Genomic DNA, 16,627 nt, shown 5'->3' with positions numbered 1-16,627 from the left:
TGTACAAACTAATTAGATTGGCCACAGGCCATGTGCCACATGGGGCTCACAGTCTTCAACCCCACTGTGAAGATGAGGTAACTAAGGCCCAGAGAATTTGCGTGACTTGCCCAAGGTCTCACAGCACACAAGTGGCAGAGCGGGGATTAGAAACCAGGTGCTTTTAACTCCCAGGTCCATGTTCTACCCCACTAGGCCAGGCTCCTTCACCTACACAGATAACCCTTATACTTGAGTACAAATCAGACAAACCCAGTGAAAAGCAGAAATCAATCAATTAATTGGCTAGGAAGGTACAGTTCTAGTGTTCCCAAATCAGAGGACAGATGGCTTAAAGAGCAAAAAAAGGAAGCTTCTGTGGTGTGACTTCTATAAATTGGTCATCTTCTTGGAATATCGGAGTTCTGATTCCAAGAAAGAAAGGGGGAGCTGTTGCCCTAAAAGCTAGAGAATGTTTGCTAAGGAGAAGATTCCTTATAGGATTCATAGGAACTGTTTTACTTTTTAAGACTCTGAATATTTAAATGTCTCCCTAAAGTGGAAGCCTGTTGTGGGTAGGTAATGTGTCTACCAACTCTGTTGCACTGTACTCTACCAAACACTTGTACAGTGCTCTGCACACAGTAAGTGCTCAATAAATACCACTGATTGACTGAAATACCCATGGAGGCCAGTAGAGACAATTTGCTCTATCAATGTCACAGAGGTGGAATTCAGGAAAATAGCTATGAACTTAGAAGACTGGGTTTGGGGCCTCTATGAGAACTTTGCAAATAATGGGGCAAAAAAAATTAAATGATGTCATATAGCTTCTTGTAGAAGGATACAACTTTTCATTAATGATTTAAATTTAATAATCACTTCTCAAGTGATTTATCAAATCACTTAAGTACTAAGTTTGGGGGTAGGTAGCATAATGAAATATGCTTTGGCTATAATAACCACTTTACAGGCATTTTAGGTTTTCATAATGAAGCCTCAATTTCACAACTGTTCCTGCTCCAAGCTGATAGTAAAAGGACAGAGGTTTAACCTGGGAGCAAAAGTAAAACCAAACAATGAAAACATTGTTTCTGAGTTCCAAGTGAAACTTCTCTTACCTTGGGCTGTATCTGCATGAATTAAGGCATGCAAGCACTGCAAGACCAGAGTAGAAAGAAAATACATTTATCTCTCCAATAGATTTTCCTGCTTATTTTATGGTAGATTTTTGCCATTATTTCCATATAGTTTTTCCTTCCTTTACACCCAATCCATTCCATGTATTAATGACCCAATGGGTAAGCAGGTTAAGTCCCATCTGCCATGATCTAAACCCTGATGTCTACGCCCCATATTGTTTCCCCTTGAACTACAAGGGAAGCCCAGCAGTAAGTCTGAAAGCCCAGGATCAAGTCCTCATGCCAAAATTCTGCCTGAGGTCCTCAATGCTCATATTCCAAATTATCCATTTTGTCCATTTCTGAGAATTCTCCCAGATTCTAGTTCCACCAAATTCAGCGGGAAAAGGAATCATGACAGTAATTACCTAGCAAAGGGCAATTCCAAGACATTTTCCAGTGGGCATAGGAGAAGATGCATTCCCCTTCCCCAGGGCCCATTTGCACAAGGAGATGGGGAGCAGGAGTTGCTATATCCTACTCCTAGATTCACCCCCTAGTGATGTCACAAGGATGTCTCCCAATACCAAAAGCCCTCAAGGCCCTCTGCACAAGCTAGGTAGCAAGGGCTGGACCAAGCCCAGTCCCACAGAAGTGGAAGCCAAGTCCAATCCAATATCTGACCAAGGCTAACCTCAATTCTAGCAGAAAAAGGATCCCAGACCCACTCATACAGTCTCAATTCCACATGAAGACCTGTCTCTCTGATATGGATTTGACCTGCAGGTGAAAGAGCTATAATAGATGCACGTCAAAATATATTTCTGATTTAATTTAAGGAATTCAGATCTTGATTAAAGCAGTACTGGACCTTGTAAGCAGTGTGGAGAAGCAGCATGGTTTAGTGGAAAGAGCAAGGACTTGGGAGTCAGAGTCCTGGATTCTAATCCCTGCTCCTCCACTTATCAGCTGTGTGACTTTGGGCAAGTCACTTAACTTCTCTGTGCCTCAGTTACCTCATCTATAAAATGGGAATTAAGACTGTGAGCCCCAGTGGGACAACCTCATTACCTTGCATCTACCCCAGTGCTTAGAACAGTGCTTGGCACATAGTAAGCACTTAACAAATACCATCATTATCATTATTATTATTATTATGTAAAAGTATTAAAGTCAGTTCTAGGATACCTTGCTTCAAGGAATTACATCACTAATTAATAAAAGGAAGCCTTGTTCAAATGTTTTTCAGAGCGGCTCACCTGGCACCTGACTAAGCAAGAAATCTGAGCCCATATACATTCTCTTCCTTTTTAAGCTGGGGAATACAAAGCACTCCTCAGTCACCAACAGCAGGGGACCAAGTGAGCCTTTAATGTCCACCCTACCTCACTAGAAAAGTGCCATTTACTCTAAAAATGTATTCCAGAAATTGGTTAATAATTCTATTCCAACTCTGCCATATACAATACAGAGCTTGTTTTGGGCAAGAATTGTGTCTAATTCTGTTGTATTATACTCACCCAAGCACTTAGTACAATGTTCTGCACATAGAAAACACTCAAAAAATACCACTAATTGCTAAGTTAAAAATTAGTGTAAAAAATATGTACATACGCATTTTTTCTTCACCTGATTAACTTGTATCTACCCCAGGGCTTAGTACAGTGCCCAGCACATAGTAAACGCTTAATAAATACCATTTTAAAAAAATGACACCACTGATGGTGGAGTCATATGTGGCCAAGTGGACTGAGCATGTGCCTGGGAGTTAGAAAGAGCTTGGTTCTAATCCTGGCTCTGCCACTTGTCTGCTGTGTGACCTTGGGCAAGTCGTTCAACTTCTCTGTGCCTCAGTTCCTTCATCTGTAAAACGGGGATGAAGACTGTGAGCCCCATGTGGGACAAGGATTGTGTCCAACCTGATCATCTTGTTAGGGCTTAGTACAGTGCCTGGCTCTGAGTCAATGCTTAACAAATACCATTTAAAAAAAGTGTGATGCCAATGTAGGGCTGAGTCCTGAGTGCCCCTTGTATACAAAAAGGTCATTTTTTGTTGGGCTGCACTGATTAGTTATTCAAGTCTAGCGAGTACAAAGAAAATGTTAACATATTCTCACACTCCTTCAGGCAATCAGAGCTCTAGTGCCTAATAGTAAGGATTCTTCATCTCATATAATTGTGCAGAGCTTTTCCAAGGCAACTATCTTGCCAGCATTCTAGGACTATAGAACAAGAGTGGCTCCTTACAGTGGCTTGCCTAGATATCAGCTACCCTCCACTTCCTGGCCAGCTCCCTCTCTACCAGAGTCCTAGCATAGTAAGAGAAGCCGCCTGGCTAAGTGGATAGAGCATGGGCTTGGAGTCAGAGGACCTGGGCTCTAATCACGGCTCTGCGTGTGTCTATGTGACCTTAGGCAAGTCACTTGCCTTCTCTGAGCCTCAGTTACCTCATCTGTAAGACTGTGAGTCCCCGTGGGACATGGATGGTGTCCAACCTGATTAGCTTGTACCTACCCCAGTGCTTAATACAACACCTGGCTCATGGTAAACGGTTAACAGATACCATTAAAAGAAGTTCTTTTTGTCCAACACATTTTAATTTAAACCCATTTTCTCTTAGTCATTATACACAGTAATAATATCTCCCTTGCTCTCCCCAGACCCAAATACACACACACACATCTGCTTGTATGAATTGCTGGGGTGCTTTTCACTCTCTTTTGCCACAGAGGGAAGAACAATCAGTGAGCTCATCTTGGTTGCAATCAGTGACTTTGAGAAATAACCCTTCAGGGCAGAGACACTGCTAGGAAGGGACTGTGTTTTGTAATAGCCTGTGTTTCCATCCCTGCCATCAAAATGAAATTCCTATTCCATTCTTAACTTTTAGCCATTCATCCAACTTTTTTAACATTTAATTAAAAGCAACGCAAAGGCATAGGAACACAAAGGACAAAGGCAAGAAATGACTAATTGAGAAAAGCAGTTGGCAAAAGAACCTTTCTCCATGTGATAGCAATAGCAACCAATGAGAATAGAGAACAGGTCTTGCTCCAGGTTCAAGTGCCCTGTAGAAACCTCTGTTTTTCACCTAGAGTCACACTTACCAGTCTCACACTTACCAGTCCCTTCTCTGAAGTCTTCTGCGGCTGCCACTTTCCTCTCACTTCCTTCCTAAACTATTCCCATTTTTGGTCCTATAATCTTTGTTTTTTCCTAAAACTTATCCTTATCAAAATCAACCTTTACTGGGTGCTTAATGCATACAGAGCACTTCCTTAGGCACAGAGTCTGGACAGATTGACAGACAGGTGGGCGATGATCCAGGAAGGCTGCAGGCAAAGGAGGTCTGTCTAGCAGACAGAGCTCTAAGCAGCAGGTTAGGATAGACAGCAAGCAGAAATCAGGATAAGAAGCAGCATGACCTAGGGGATAGTGGATAACATGGGCCTTTTCAGTCAGAAGGACCGAGTTCTAGTCCTGACTCCACCACTTATCAGCTGTGTGACCTTGGGCAAGTCACTTACTTCTCTGTGCCTCAATTATCTCATCTATAACTGGGGATGAAGGCTGTGAGCCCCATGTGGGACAGAGAGTGTGTCCAACCTGATTAGCTTGGATCTAACCCAGCACTTAGTACAGTGCCAGACTTAGAGTAAGTGCTTAACAAATACCATTAAAAATATATAGCAATAACCAGACTGGAGTTAGCCAAAGGCTAGGTAGAACTTAATTACTTGAGCACAGAGAGTAGGCACTAAGACCCTTTTTGTGACCACTAATGAAAACCATTTGCAGGTAATGGCCTGCCAGGACTGGAAATTGTGGTATTTTTTGTTAAGTGTTTACTATGTGCCCAGGCACTGTACTAAGCACTGGAGTAGATACAAGGTAATTGGTTTGGACACAGTCCCTGTCCCACATGGGGCTTGCAGCCTTAATCCCCATTTTACAAATGAGGTGACTGAGGCACAGAAAAGTTAAGTGATTTGCCCAAGGGCACATAGCAGGTGTCCTTCTGACTCCCAGGCCCGTGTTCTATCCACTAGGTCATGCTGAAAGTTATCCCATGAGGAGAGACCCCACTTCCGAGACCCCAGCCCCTCCCCACCCCCAATCTCCATGACACATATCCACCCTTAGGAGCCTTTAAGAGCAAAATTAGAGATACAGTTTTATCTCCAGCTCTATCTGACAAATTCACTGAGATGCTGTGGTCAAAGCACTTAACAAATACCATAATTATTATTATAAAGATAGGTTTCTATCCAGTATGAAAGACAGGCATCTGAACACACTACCCCAATTGCCAAAGCATAGCAAAAGTGAAAATCAATTAGGACCTGAAATAAAATTAAATCAGAAACTTTGAGCCCATCCCAAATCCTTTGACAATAATTGGCCAGCATGAAAGTCAGCCAAAAAGGCCTACCAAAAAATTAGAAGAAAAGGTCAGACTAGCTTCTAGGATAAGGTTTTCCTAGTTCCTAATTTCACTTTTAAGGGCTGGAATAATGCCTTTTTCATGCTCTCAAAACCTTTTATAGTAATATAATTTTCAGCTATTTCCCCAGACATAGGATTCAATCTATCCCCTGAATCAATTAATCAATACTATTTACTGAGCACTTACTGTGTGCTGAGCACAGCACTAAGTGCTTGGGAGACTACAATAAAACAGAGTTGGTAGACACATTCCCTGCCCACAAGGACCATACAGTCTAGAGGTGAGGAACAGACATTAAAATAAATTACAGATATGTACATAAGTGTTGTGAGGCTGAGGGTGGGGTGAATAGCAAAGTGCTTGAGAAGCAGTGTGGAAAGAGCACAGGTTTGGGGTCAGAAGGACCTGAGTTCTAATCCTGATTCCACCATTTGTTTACTGTGTGACCTCGAGCAGGTCACTTAGCTTCTCGGTGCCTCAGTTACCTCATCTGTAAAATGAGGATTAAGACTGAGCCCCATGTGGGACATGGACTGTGTTGTCCAAAGTGATTAGCTTGTATCTACCCCAGTGCTTAGTACGGTGCCTGGCACATAAAAAGCACTTAATAATTACCATAAAAAAGTGCTTAGAGGGGAAAGATCCAAGTGAAGATTGCTCTGTGCTAAGAGAAGTAAGTCATGGAGCAGCCTAACTCACAGTGGATAGAGCACAGGCCTGGGAATCAGAAGGACCTGGGTTCTCATCCTGGCTCTGCCACTTGTCTTCTATGTGACCTTGAGTAAGTCACTTCACCTCTCTATGCCTCAGTCAGCTCATCAAAATGGGGATTAAGACTGTGACTTCCTGTGGGACATGGATTGTGTCCCACCTGATTAACTTGTATCTACTCCAGTGCTTAGACCAGTGCCTGGCACATAGTAAGCGCTTACCAAATGCCATAAAATAAAAAAGTACCAATCCCCATAGTCTGAGTACCAAAAAGCACAGACTCATCTGGACCCAGTCTGCCCTCTCCTCACCCTGCCCCATGGGCCAGACTTCTCTTGAGCTATGGTTCCTCAGAATTTCAAAACCAGTTTGGGGACAGGACAGGCAAGGCAGGCTGAGGCGGGCAGCAACGAGTCAGCCCTGTTAGGCTTCTCTGGAGGCTGAGGGAGGTGCCTGGAGACCACAGCAGGCCCAGCCAGGAGCAGGTCCTAGATTCCCATGGCTCTCCAATAAATAAACCTAGATAGAAACACGGAACTCTTTTCTTCAGTCCACTCATCCATTATTCACTCAGAAAATCCATTTCCCATGGGTTCTGAGTTCAGGTGAATGGATGTGTCCAGCTCTTCAGGAAAGAAAAGTATGTCCTTTGAGAAGCCATAAATACCAACTTCTCTCTCAAGTATACATTTTGGCATGTGGGAACATGAATACATTTGACGTGGGCATGCTTCGCAGGCCTGCAACATGCACAGAAATCCTCCCTTAAAATACACTTACAATGCTAAACACAGAGGAGAGCCATGATCAATCAGATGCCAGGGGGTGGGAGTAATATGCATGGGGAAAGGTGTGAGCAAGAGGATGGTGGCAGAAGCGGCGAGAAAGAGGCACAGTGAGGAGGTCAGCTACAGAGATAACTGCTCTCCCCATTTTCAAAGCCCCCCATGAAATCCCCTTTCCTCCAGGGACTTTGCCTGATTGACTGTACCCCACCAGAGAAGAAGGGCCCCCAATGCTGGGGTGGGGTGATCTGGATGAAGAGTCCAAGGAATACGAGCTGGGGTGTCATTGAAGAAGAGAGTGGATAAGTGGATAAGAAGAGAGTTGAGGGGTCTTGATGCCAATGGTGAACAGTTTCTGCTTTCTGTTTCCTCCTTCTCTTTCCCACTCCCCTCCTCCAGGCCCTCCACTTCGTCCACTGCAACAGCAGTGTCAACCACTGCACCAGGGTCTGGCTTGGCTTTAAAGGCCAATGATCATGATTGGTGAAATTCTTGACCATAAAGCAAACCAGTCACTTAGGAGGCAGTGTAGGATAGTGAAAAGTACTAGTGGCTTGTCTGCTGCATGTCCTTAGGCAAGTCACTTCACTTCTCTTTGCCTCAGTTACCTCATCTGTAAAATGGGGTTTAAGACATTGGACCCCTTGTGGGACAAGGACGGTGTCCAATCTGATTGGCTTGTATCTACCCCAGAGCTTAGTACAATGCCTGGCACCAAGTAAGTATTAAAAAAAAGAGCATAGGTTTGGGAATCAGGATAATTAGGTTCTAGTCCCTGAGGTACGTAACTCAATCTCTCTCAGCCTGAGTTTCCTCACCTCTGTAAAATAGGTAATATTCTAATACCTAGCTCCTTCTACTTCACTGGGCTATTGTGAGGCTGAAATGAGGAAATTAATGCTTAAAGACTAAGGAAACATAGAAGTGAAATCCAGATACAAGATGTTTGTAAAATCAAAAAGGTAGGAAAGGAGAGTATTTCTGAGAGCAGCCACCATGGCCCCAAGGAAATTCTCCAGTGAACCTGTGGACCACTAGGAGACATTTAAGACAATTGAGAAGCTGTGCTCTTGACAGTGAATGAGGAAATCTCACAAAGTCTATAATTGCATGAGAATAGAGAATTTGGAATTAGAGTATGGGCAAAGTTCTAATACCCCAGGGGACATGCCTGCATGTCAAACTCGTTGTGGGCAGGGATCAAGTCTACCAACTGTGTTATACTGTACTCCCCCAAGGGCTTAGCACAGTTCTCTGCACACAGTAAATGCTCAATAAATATGATTGATTGATTGCCTGTCCTCTGCCACCCCCCCCCCCCCCCCCCCCGCACCCTCTCCCCTGCAATATTGCATTGTTGCAGTGTTCCAGAGTCCTTTGAGCTGCCCCAATCCCTCCCTCTCCCACTCATGCTGTCAGGCTGGCCCTCATGGATCCCCAGAAGTGCAGCCTGGTCATCCCCTGAGGCGAGGAAACATCTTGGAAACTCCATGTCCTGCTGGGTGGGGCTGGACAGATACTGATTACGGGACAATTTTATGGTAAATGTGAAATCCATTGCAAATCAAGTGCTAATTCTGTTTAAAGTTGAATGAGAACATTGAATCAGATGTTTTGGTATTTTTCTATCGTTTAGTCTACCAATTTCTTTTCTACTTAAGTAGCATTTTAATTTGGTTTGATTTCTTCAGGCTGTTAATCCTTGTTTAGTTTATTTTATAAGGTCTCGTTTATGACTCAGCAGGAGGCAGAGGTACTGCAATTGCTTCTGATCTGCCCATCCCGAGGTGCACTGCAAGCTGTTTAAGCCAAAAGTATCATTCTTGCTCTTTCACCACTTCCTGTGGTTCTCCCACTTAGCACTTACAAGCACCCAGGATAATCACTGAGAGTTTGGAAATTCAAGGGAAGAAAAAAACCCACTCTTGGGGCAATCAGTAAGAGAGATGAAAGCAATTTGATCGCCTGGAAGTATTAAAAGTTGTAATGAAAGTAACTGGGAACCAAGACCACAGTACATTGACCTGCAATTAATTTTTGTTTAAATGTTGCTTTTGTTCTACTCTCACAATAGATGTTCAATAAATACCATGGATTTTTTGAAAATTAGTGCATTGATAAGGTTTCTTTTGTAAATGGAACACTAAGGTGGCAACAGTACTGGATAAATTATTTTAGAGCACACCATGAAATGGTTCCATAGGCAGCGTGGCTTAATGGAAAGAGTGTGAGACTGGAAATCAGGAGACCTGGTTCTAGTCCCAGTGCTGCTCTAGGCTGCTGTGTGACTTTCCACAAGTTATTTAACCTCTTATAAGGTTAAATATGAGGATAAAAGGAAGATAAAATAGATTATGAGTCCTAAGTGGGACAGCACTGTGTCCAATTTGATAACCTTGTGTATAACACAGTCCTTAATATATAGTAAGCACTTAATAAATGGAATAATTATTCAGTATTTTGGGCTCTTGAATTTACACCTTTGCAAGGCTATAAAATCCCACATCTATACATTTTCAGTAAAAAAAATAGCAAATATGCCTGTTAACCTGTGATTTTTTTGTTCACCACTCAGACTCTTCTGAAACCTAACTACGGCCAACCTTCAGTTAATGAATTCAAAGCAGATTGTGAGTTAACCAGGAATAGTAAGAGAGGAAGGTCATAGGGCTGAACTGATAGAATCACAACATGATATGCTAGAAGGGGCCACCAAGTTAGCTTATTCCAGTGTGTTTATCCTCCTGACCCCAGCAAAAAGTTCCTTTTTCTAGCCAACTGAAATATCTCCACGTTTAATTTCAGCCCACTTATTCTTGATCAGGTCTGAAGTGGGAAGAGAGAAAAACTGGTCAGCATTCTCCCCATGCAAAATCTTCATGGACCTGAAGACAGTTTGGGGTTCTTCATGTACTCAGCCTTCCCTTTTCAGCCTAGCCTTCTGCTAACTCCTATTTGTCTACTGCCTATCCTGTCTTCTCTTTGTTGCCCATCCTAATCTTGCTGCCTTTCCTCCGCTTGCTGACCAAGTTGAGGTATGAATATTTTACCAGGAGTCTCACCAGGGCAGAATATAGAAAAATGACTACATCCCCAAACGCCACGTCATATTCCTGTTAACACATCCAAGGATATAATAATTGTCATATTTGTTAAGAGCTTACTATATGTTAAGCACTGGACTAAGCACTAAGATATACTATGTGAAGATCTGACACAGCTCCTGTCCCACACTGGGCTCCCAAACTAAACAGGAGAGAGAACAGGTCCTTAATCCCCATTTTAGAAAAAAAGAAACTGAGACACAGAGACTTTAATTGACAAGTGAGAGAGTCCGAGTTAGAACCCAGGTCCTCCGACTCTCAACTCTTTCCACTAGGCTATGATGTTTTAAACAATTACCCTATATTGCTGGCACACGCTCAGCCTCTGTTTGTTACTCCCTTTTTTTAATGTTATTTGTTAAGCACTTACTACGTGCCAGGCATTGAATTAAGCACTGGGGTAGATACAGGCTAATCAGGTAAGACACAGTCCATGTCCCATATGGGGCTCACAGTCTTAATCCCCATTTTACAGATGAGGGAAATTAAGCACAGAGAAGTTAAGTGCCTTGCCCAAGGTCCCAGAGAAGATAGGTGGTAGAGCCGGGATTAGAACCCAGGTCTTCTGACTCCCAGGTCTGTGCTCTTTCCACTAGGCCATGCTGCTTCTATTCTCCCTCCTTCCCCAGTTTTTGCCTAGCCAGTCATTCCCCTCATCCTAATTTTGTGACATTTGCTTTTTTCTAAATGTACTCTTGCATTTGTCCCCACTGAATTTCATCCTGTTCTTGCACAACTTCTTCTCTAACTTAAACCACTTGAAATTCTATTCCTGCCTTCCAGAGAATGAACAAGGCCCCTCCCCCATACAGCATCATGTGCACATCTGATAAGTGTGCTCATGATTTCTCCACCCAAAGCATCAACAGAAATACTGTGCTGACTAGTGCTAGCTCCAGGAGGATCCCCACAGAACTGATTTGATAAATTAATCCTCCCCATGGTGGCCCCCAAATCTCTATGGACCACCCTGTGAATGTGAAGTGTTCTTTCCCCAAGGTCTTGCTGTATTTTAATAGAAGTACAAGATACAAGCAAGTTGAGCATGTTGACAAATAGAAGAAAGAACACTGGTGTTTTCCTGTAATTTAGACTAAAGTTTTTTTTATTAGCAAACATAAGCTCAATTAAAATGGATTCAATTTGTGATATTCAACAAAAAAACCTCACAGGATAAAAATGTCCTGTTTCGTTTGAGCATGTGGAGTTCAAATGCAGACACTGCAAGCATCTGGCAGATTTAAAGTGGGACTACAATTTTGTGTCAAACACTCACTTGCTGTGGTTTATTGTCATTTCCCTTTTTGGGAATGTAATACACCACATGTGGTTCAAAGAGCCTAAATATTTTGTAGGAGCTAAACTTCAAATGTCAGTGTGAAAAAGCGAGATCCAAGCTGATGTGGTCCGGGACCCATTCTGTTATCAGTCTGCAAGTCGACGTTATTTCTGGCATTTAGCTCGGCTATAAATGATCCATTCAGAGAAAGAGCCAAAGTAAACTCTAACTGTACTGTTTGGACTTTTCCAAAGGAAAAAATTTCTCTATTGCACATTTTAATTTGTACTTCCTTAACATAAAGGATTGCATTTTTCATTTCAATATTTGAACTGTTGTTGGCCTGGCTGGGCTCTGTAAAAGAGGGGGTTGCTTGTCAGGGAGAAGTAGGGAAGGGCACTGCAAGTAGGAAGATGGTGCTGCCATTGGCTTGGACAAGGAGGGGCAGGTAATGCTTGTGGGGAACAGTAAACCACTTGGCTTAGCTGGAACCAAAGCAGTAGTACTTTGATTTAAGCACCAGCTGAAAGCTACCACACGGTTTTGAAAAGGGGAGTGACAGGATCAAAACAATTAAGAAAAGTGGATCCCTATTTTATGTGGGATTGCTCAGACACAGGAAGGTCAATCAGTCCAGGCTGAAGATTATATGGGCCTGAAAGGGCAGGCGGAGATGAAGATGAAAGAGCACAGCAAAGCCTCCAGAGGGATTACAGGAAGAAGTCATTCCCAGTATTATCCACCCAGTATTATCACTCTTTCTCAACATCAACCTCTTGCTAACACCCTCTCCACTGCCCAAAACTTCCTCTCCTTCAGAAATCACATTCCCCCCAAGAGGGCTTGCCTGACTAATCTTAGCACTCATCACTTTAGATCTCCCAACTGCCATGGCCACCCTTCCACATCACCTAAAGGCTTAAGAACTCACAACATCCATATCACTTATATCTTATATACGTTACTACTTCCTCCCATCTGTAATTTATCTGTCTCCTCCACTACAGGCTAGATTAAGGGCAGGGAGCAGGTATACCAACTACATTATCCTCTCCAAAGGGCATAGTAGAGAACTCTACAAACAGGAGGTGCTCATTAACTCAATCAATCATATTTACTGAGCACTTACAGTATGCAGAGGACTGTACTATCCACTTGGAAGAATCTAATTCAACAATATAACAAAGTTGGTAGACCTGTTCCCTGCTCCTGAAAACAAGCTTATAGTCTAGGGGACATACATTGCTTCTGACTGACTTTCCAACATTTCCCTAACAGGAGTACTTCAGCAGAAAAAAAGAGCAGGGACAAGACAACTTGTAGAGTAATTAATCCTTTGCAAAATCTATTTCTGAAAGTGGTCCAGAGTGCAGGCAAAAAAAAAATCCATATGTAATGCAGTCTAGCTGGAAATCTGGTTTGTCTGACAAGATGGAGGGAAGCAATCAGCTTTTCCTGAAGGGCAAATGTGAAGAGAATTTCCCCCCAATCTGAATAATAATAATTGTATTCGTTATGTGTTTGTTACTGTACTAAGCGCTGCAGTGAATACAAGATACTTAGATTGGACAGCCTGAGAATCTAGATAGCTTCAGGAAGGATACTTTAACGCACATTTTCAGATGGGTGCAAGAAAACTCACCTCCACTCTCCATGGTTGAAGAAACCTAAAATAGTTTTTCAATAGAAAAAATTCCCCCAAATGCACTAAGAACAAAAAGCCTTGGAGCTTTTTACAGTCTTTTCCACAACTTTCCTTCCCTAAATGGCTCTCAATTTGAATATCATCAGCATCCTCAAGACCCAGTTTCTTCTGTCTGGAAGACCTCATCATGGTCTGATAGAAGAATGACTCAATTAGTGCCTCACATATAAATTCAAAGATCGAGCTTCCACACACCGAACTCTTTTTTTCCTGCATCAAATCTAATTGGGCAGCACGCATGGAAGTTTCAACCTAATGGAAATGTTTTCCTCCTTCATGACTGCACTTTACCTAGTCATCCAGTCTCCAATTTCCAAGTATTTATTCTGAACAGGCCTAAAAATTTCAGCTGGGTTTTACAGGGCATGCTGAATGACCGACCTACATATTTGTTAATATTTTATGAGAATAGTCACCTAAATGCCACGTCTCAAAACTCTTTGAGCCCAAGAAGACTACTAAAAGCAATAAATGAATGCAGGGTAGACACCCATAGGTAATCGGAGCCACCGGTGAACCAGTAAACAAACAGATGAAGAGCTTGGCGATATAAGAGGAGAAAGCTGACTTCTGGACGTGACTTCAGCAGGAAAAACTGCATTCTCCAAGACAATGCTTCACTGTGCAACTAAGCAGAGAAAAATTGAGGCTTCCAAGATGCATGCAATGGCTCAGTTTGCTGTTGTACACCAAAGCTAAATTTTGACAGAAACTTCTGCTTTACTGGACTGGTTACCCTGACTGGTGGGGATACTTGCCCAGGGACAGGCCCTCTCTTGCCAGTGACTAGGCCTCAGAATGATCATTCATTTATTTATTGACTGCTTACTGTCTGCAAGACACTGTACTCAGCACTCAGGAGAATACAATAGAACAGAGTTGGTAGACATGTTCCCTAGCCACAACAAACTTACAGTCTAGAGAATGAGAAAAAACAAAAGAAAAGCTTTGCTCTGACCGGACACTGTGCTTATTTGCAGGGCCCTGGAGAGACTGTCTCCAGGCTTTAGAAGATGGCCATGATACCAGCTCCATATACTTAGTGAAACCCGACAATGCAAACCGGCTGATGCAGGTGTGGTGCGACCAACGGCACGATCCCGGTGGCTGGACGGTTATTCAGAGACGACTAGATGGATCGGTCAACTTCTTCAGGAACTGGGAGACATACAAGGTGAGAGTAGCATCAAAGCAGATCAGTCATTCTCTTCTCCCCAAAATTCCAGTGACTCTCCAGATAGGCCTGGGAAGTCTTAGCCAAACGGACATTTTTCTAAAGGCACATTTTTCTGCTTTTAAAGTGTTCTGAGAAAATACCGTCACAGTATGACAGATGCCTTGAAGAGGCGTAATGAGAATTTAGAAATATCTAGCATACAAATAAAATAGTGGGCACCAATAAATAAAAGACCCAGCCACCCCCCCTTCACTAAATTGGATATCCTCTGAACACATTCCTCACTGGGAATGTTCTCTGCCCTGGCAGAACCCTGCAGAAATCCACAGGGAATCAGCTACTATAGGGAGGAGACCAAGCCTCACTGTATCTCTGGGATTGGTGACACCTCGTCCCTCAACCCTTTGAGAACCATGCTGCTTCTCAAAACTGCTATGGGGATGGCAAAATGGTAGCAGAGGGAAAAGCATGGGCCTGCAAAAAAAAACCTAGGTTCATTCATTCATTCAGTTGTATTTCCTGAGCGCTTACTGTGTGCAGAACATTTTACTAAGTGTTTGGGAGAGTATAATACAACAGTAAACAGAAAAAGGCCCTGCTCATGCCACGCTTATAGTCTTGAGGGGGGTTCTAGTCCCAACCTTGTCACTGGCCAGTGTGTGACTGTGGGCAAGTCACGTAATTTCTCTGTGCCTTAGTTTCCACTTCAGTAAAATAGGGATGATACCAGTTTTCTCTACCTCTTTGACTGGGAGCAGGGACTGATCTGATTATTCATTCATTCAATAGCATTTATTGAGTGCTTACTATGTGCAGGGCACTACACTGATTATCTTGTACATACCCCAGTGCTCCGTACAGTGTTTTGACATAAAGTAAGAGCCTAGTAAAAACCAAAATTATCATTATCATCATCTGCAATTCTACCTTGGAAGCCAAAAATTCCTCTGAGAGATAAAGGCTCTCATCCCAGCTGGTGGATAACCATATTAGTGAGTGTTCCTGAGGCAGTAGGCCTCCCTCTCCCCTTAATTTTCCAGGCTCTCTTTCCAGGCCTCAAACTCTGGCCTCCCCCTTTAGGACAGGGAGGAATTTGAAGAGGCAGGTGGGTGCATCTTCTCTTTATTTTTGGCATGACTGCTAGCACATTGATCTTTTTAGCTTTAATCTAGAGAAGGTTGTGGGGGTGGGGGGGGGGAACTAAAATCGCTTTCTAATGCTGGAAATTGTTATGAAAGAAATAAAAAAAGATTGAAGTACTTTTTATTTTCCCATACTAACTAGTGCCCCTTTTGGAGTCGTTTTTTTCTCAGGAGTGATGATGGTTGATAATCAACACCGATGTCTTTAGTCAATGGCCACATTCATTGTTTTCTTGCAGCAAGGATTCGGAAACATAGATGGAGAGTATTGGCTGGGGCTTGAGAATATCTATTGGTTAACAAATCAAGGCAACTACAAGTTGTTGGTAACAATGGAAGATTGGACTGGACGCAAAGTATTTGCTGAATATGCTAGTTTCAGGCTGGAGCCAGAGAGTGAATACTACAAGTTGAGACTGGGCCGCTACAATGGCAATGCGGGGGACTCGTTCACCTGGCACAATGGGAAGCAGTTCACTACGCTGGACAGGGACCATGACGTCTACGCAGGTATGGAGTGTGTTGGGAATGGACCAAAATGGCAGTTGGTAATTTGACACTTTTCTGCTCCCCGCAGGCAGGGAATGGATTAATCCTCTTCCTCCTAGCAAATAAACACATCAGAACTGGCTGTTCTGCATTCTTGGATTGTGAAGGACCCTGTCCCTTATAGCAGCTGAAGGGGTGAAACACCGAACCCTAATCTCCCCTTTGGCCTCTGGAACTCTAGATTAGAATGCCAACCCCCTTCCATCCTGGCTTCCCTTCAGATCGGGGAGTATCACTAAACTGTTGGCCTGGAGCCCCCGGGCATCAGCAGCACAGCCCACTATAGGGGTGCATTTTCTTCTTCTTGACCAGCAGAAGCATTGGAAGTCCCTGCCGGCCAGGCCCCATCCACAGTGTATCCCCACAGGAGCCCAGGACCTAGGAGGGGGTGCGAGATGCCTTCCTCCCTGAATAAACCTGGGACAGGAGCCCTCTCCGGTGTTACATAGGTTTGGAGGCCCAGAAATTGGTTCATTGGGTGACGGATCACTTAGTTGCTAGAACTGAGGCAGTCTGAGAAGGGTGTGACTTGGGAAGCAGATCAAATCCCCAAGCTTGTCTTGAAAACCTCACACTGGGCAAAAGAACCACCATTAGGTTAAAGGAGTTTGGGTTGGTTTTGGGGGGT

General features: G+C 43.3%; 2 protein-coding genes across 8 annotated transcripts in view; one reads left to right on the top strand and one right to left on the bottom strand.

The window, feature by feature from the left end:
• The window catches only part of RALGPS1 (Ral GEF with PH domain and SH3 binding motif 1), a 480,822-nt gene that overhangs the window by 241,767 nt on the left and 222,428 nt on the right, over nucleotides 1-16,627 (bottom strand). The window lies entirely within an intron of this gene.
• Nucleotides 1-16,627, top strand: part of ANGPTL2 (angiopoietin like 2) — a 37,235-nt gene that overhangs the window by 17,350 nt on the left and 3,258 nt on the right. For both annotated transcript variants that reach the window (XM_001515563.5, XM_003428389.4), the window contains exons 3-4: nucleotides 14,112-14,305; nucleotides 15,690-15,960. In XM_001515563.5, the coding sequence (XP_001515613.1) occupies nucleotides 14,112-14,305; nucleotides 15,690-15,960 (465 nt within the window). The remainder of the gene's footprint in view (nucleotides 1-14,111; nucleotides 14,306-15,689; nucleotides 15,961-16,627) is intronic.

The sequence above is a fragment of the Ornithorhynchus anatinus genome, chromosome 4 (assembly GCF_004115215.2).
Source record: "Ornithorhynchus anatinus isolate Pmale09 chromosome 4, mOrnAna1.pri.v4, whole genome shotgun sequence".
Taxonomy (NCBI): domain Eukaryota; kingdom Metazoa; phylum Chordata; class Mammalia; order Monotremata; family Ornithorhynchidae; genus Ornithorhynchus; species Ornithorhynchus anatinus.
The sequence above is the reverse complement of the archived record's forward strand: the minus strand, read 5'-3'. Positions and strand labels throughout refer to the sequence as shown.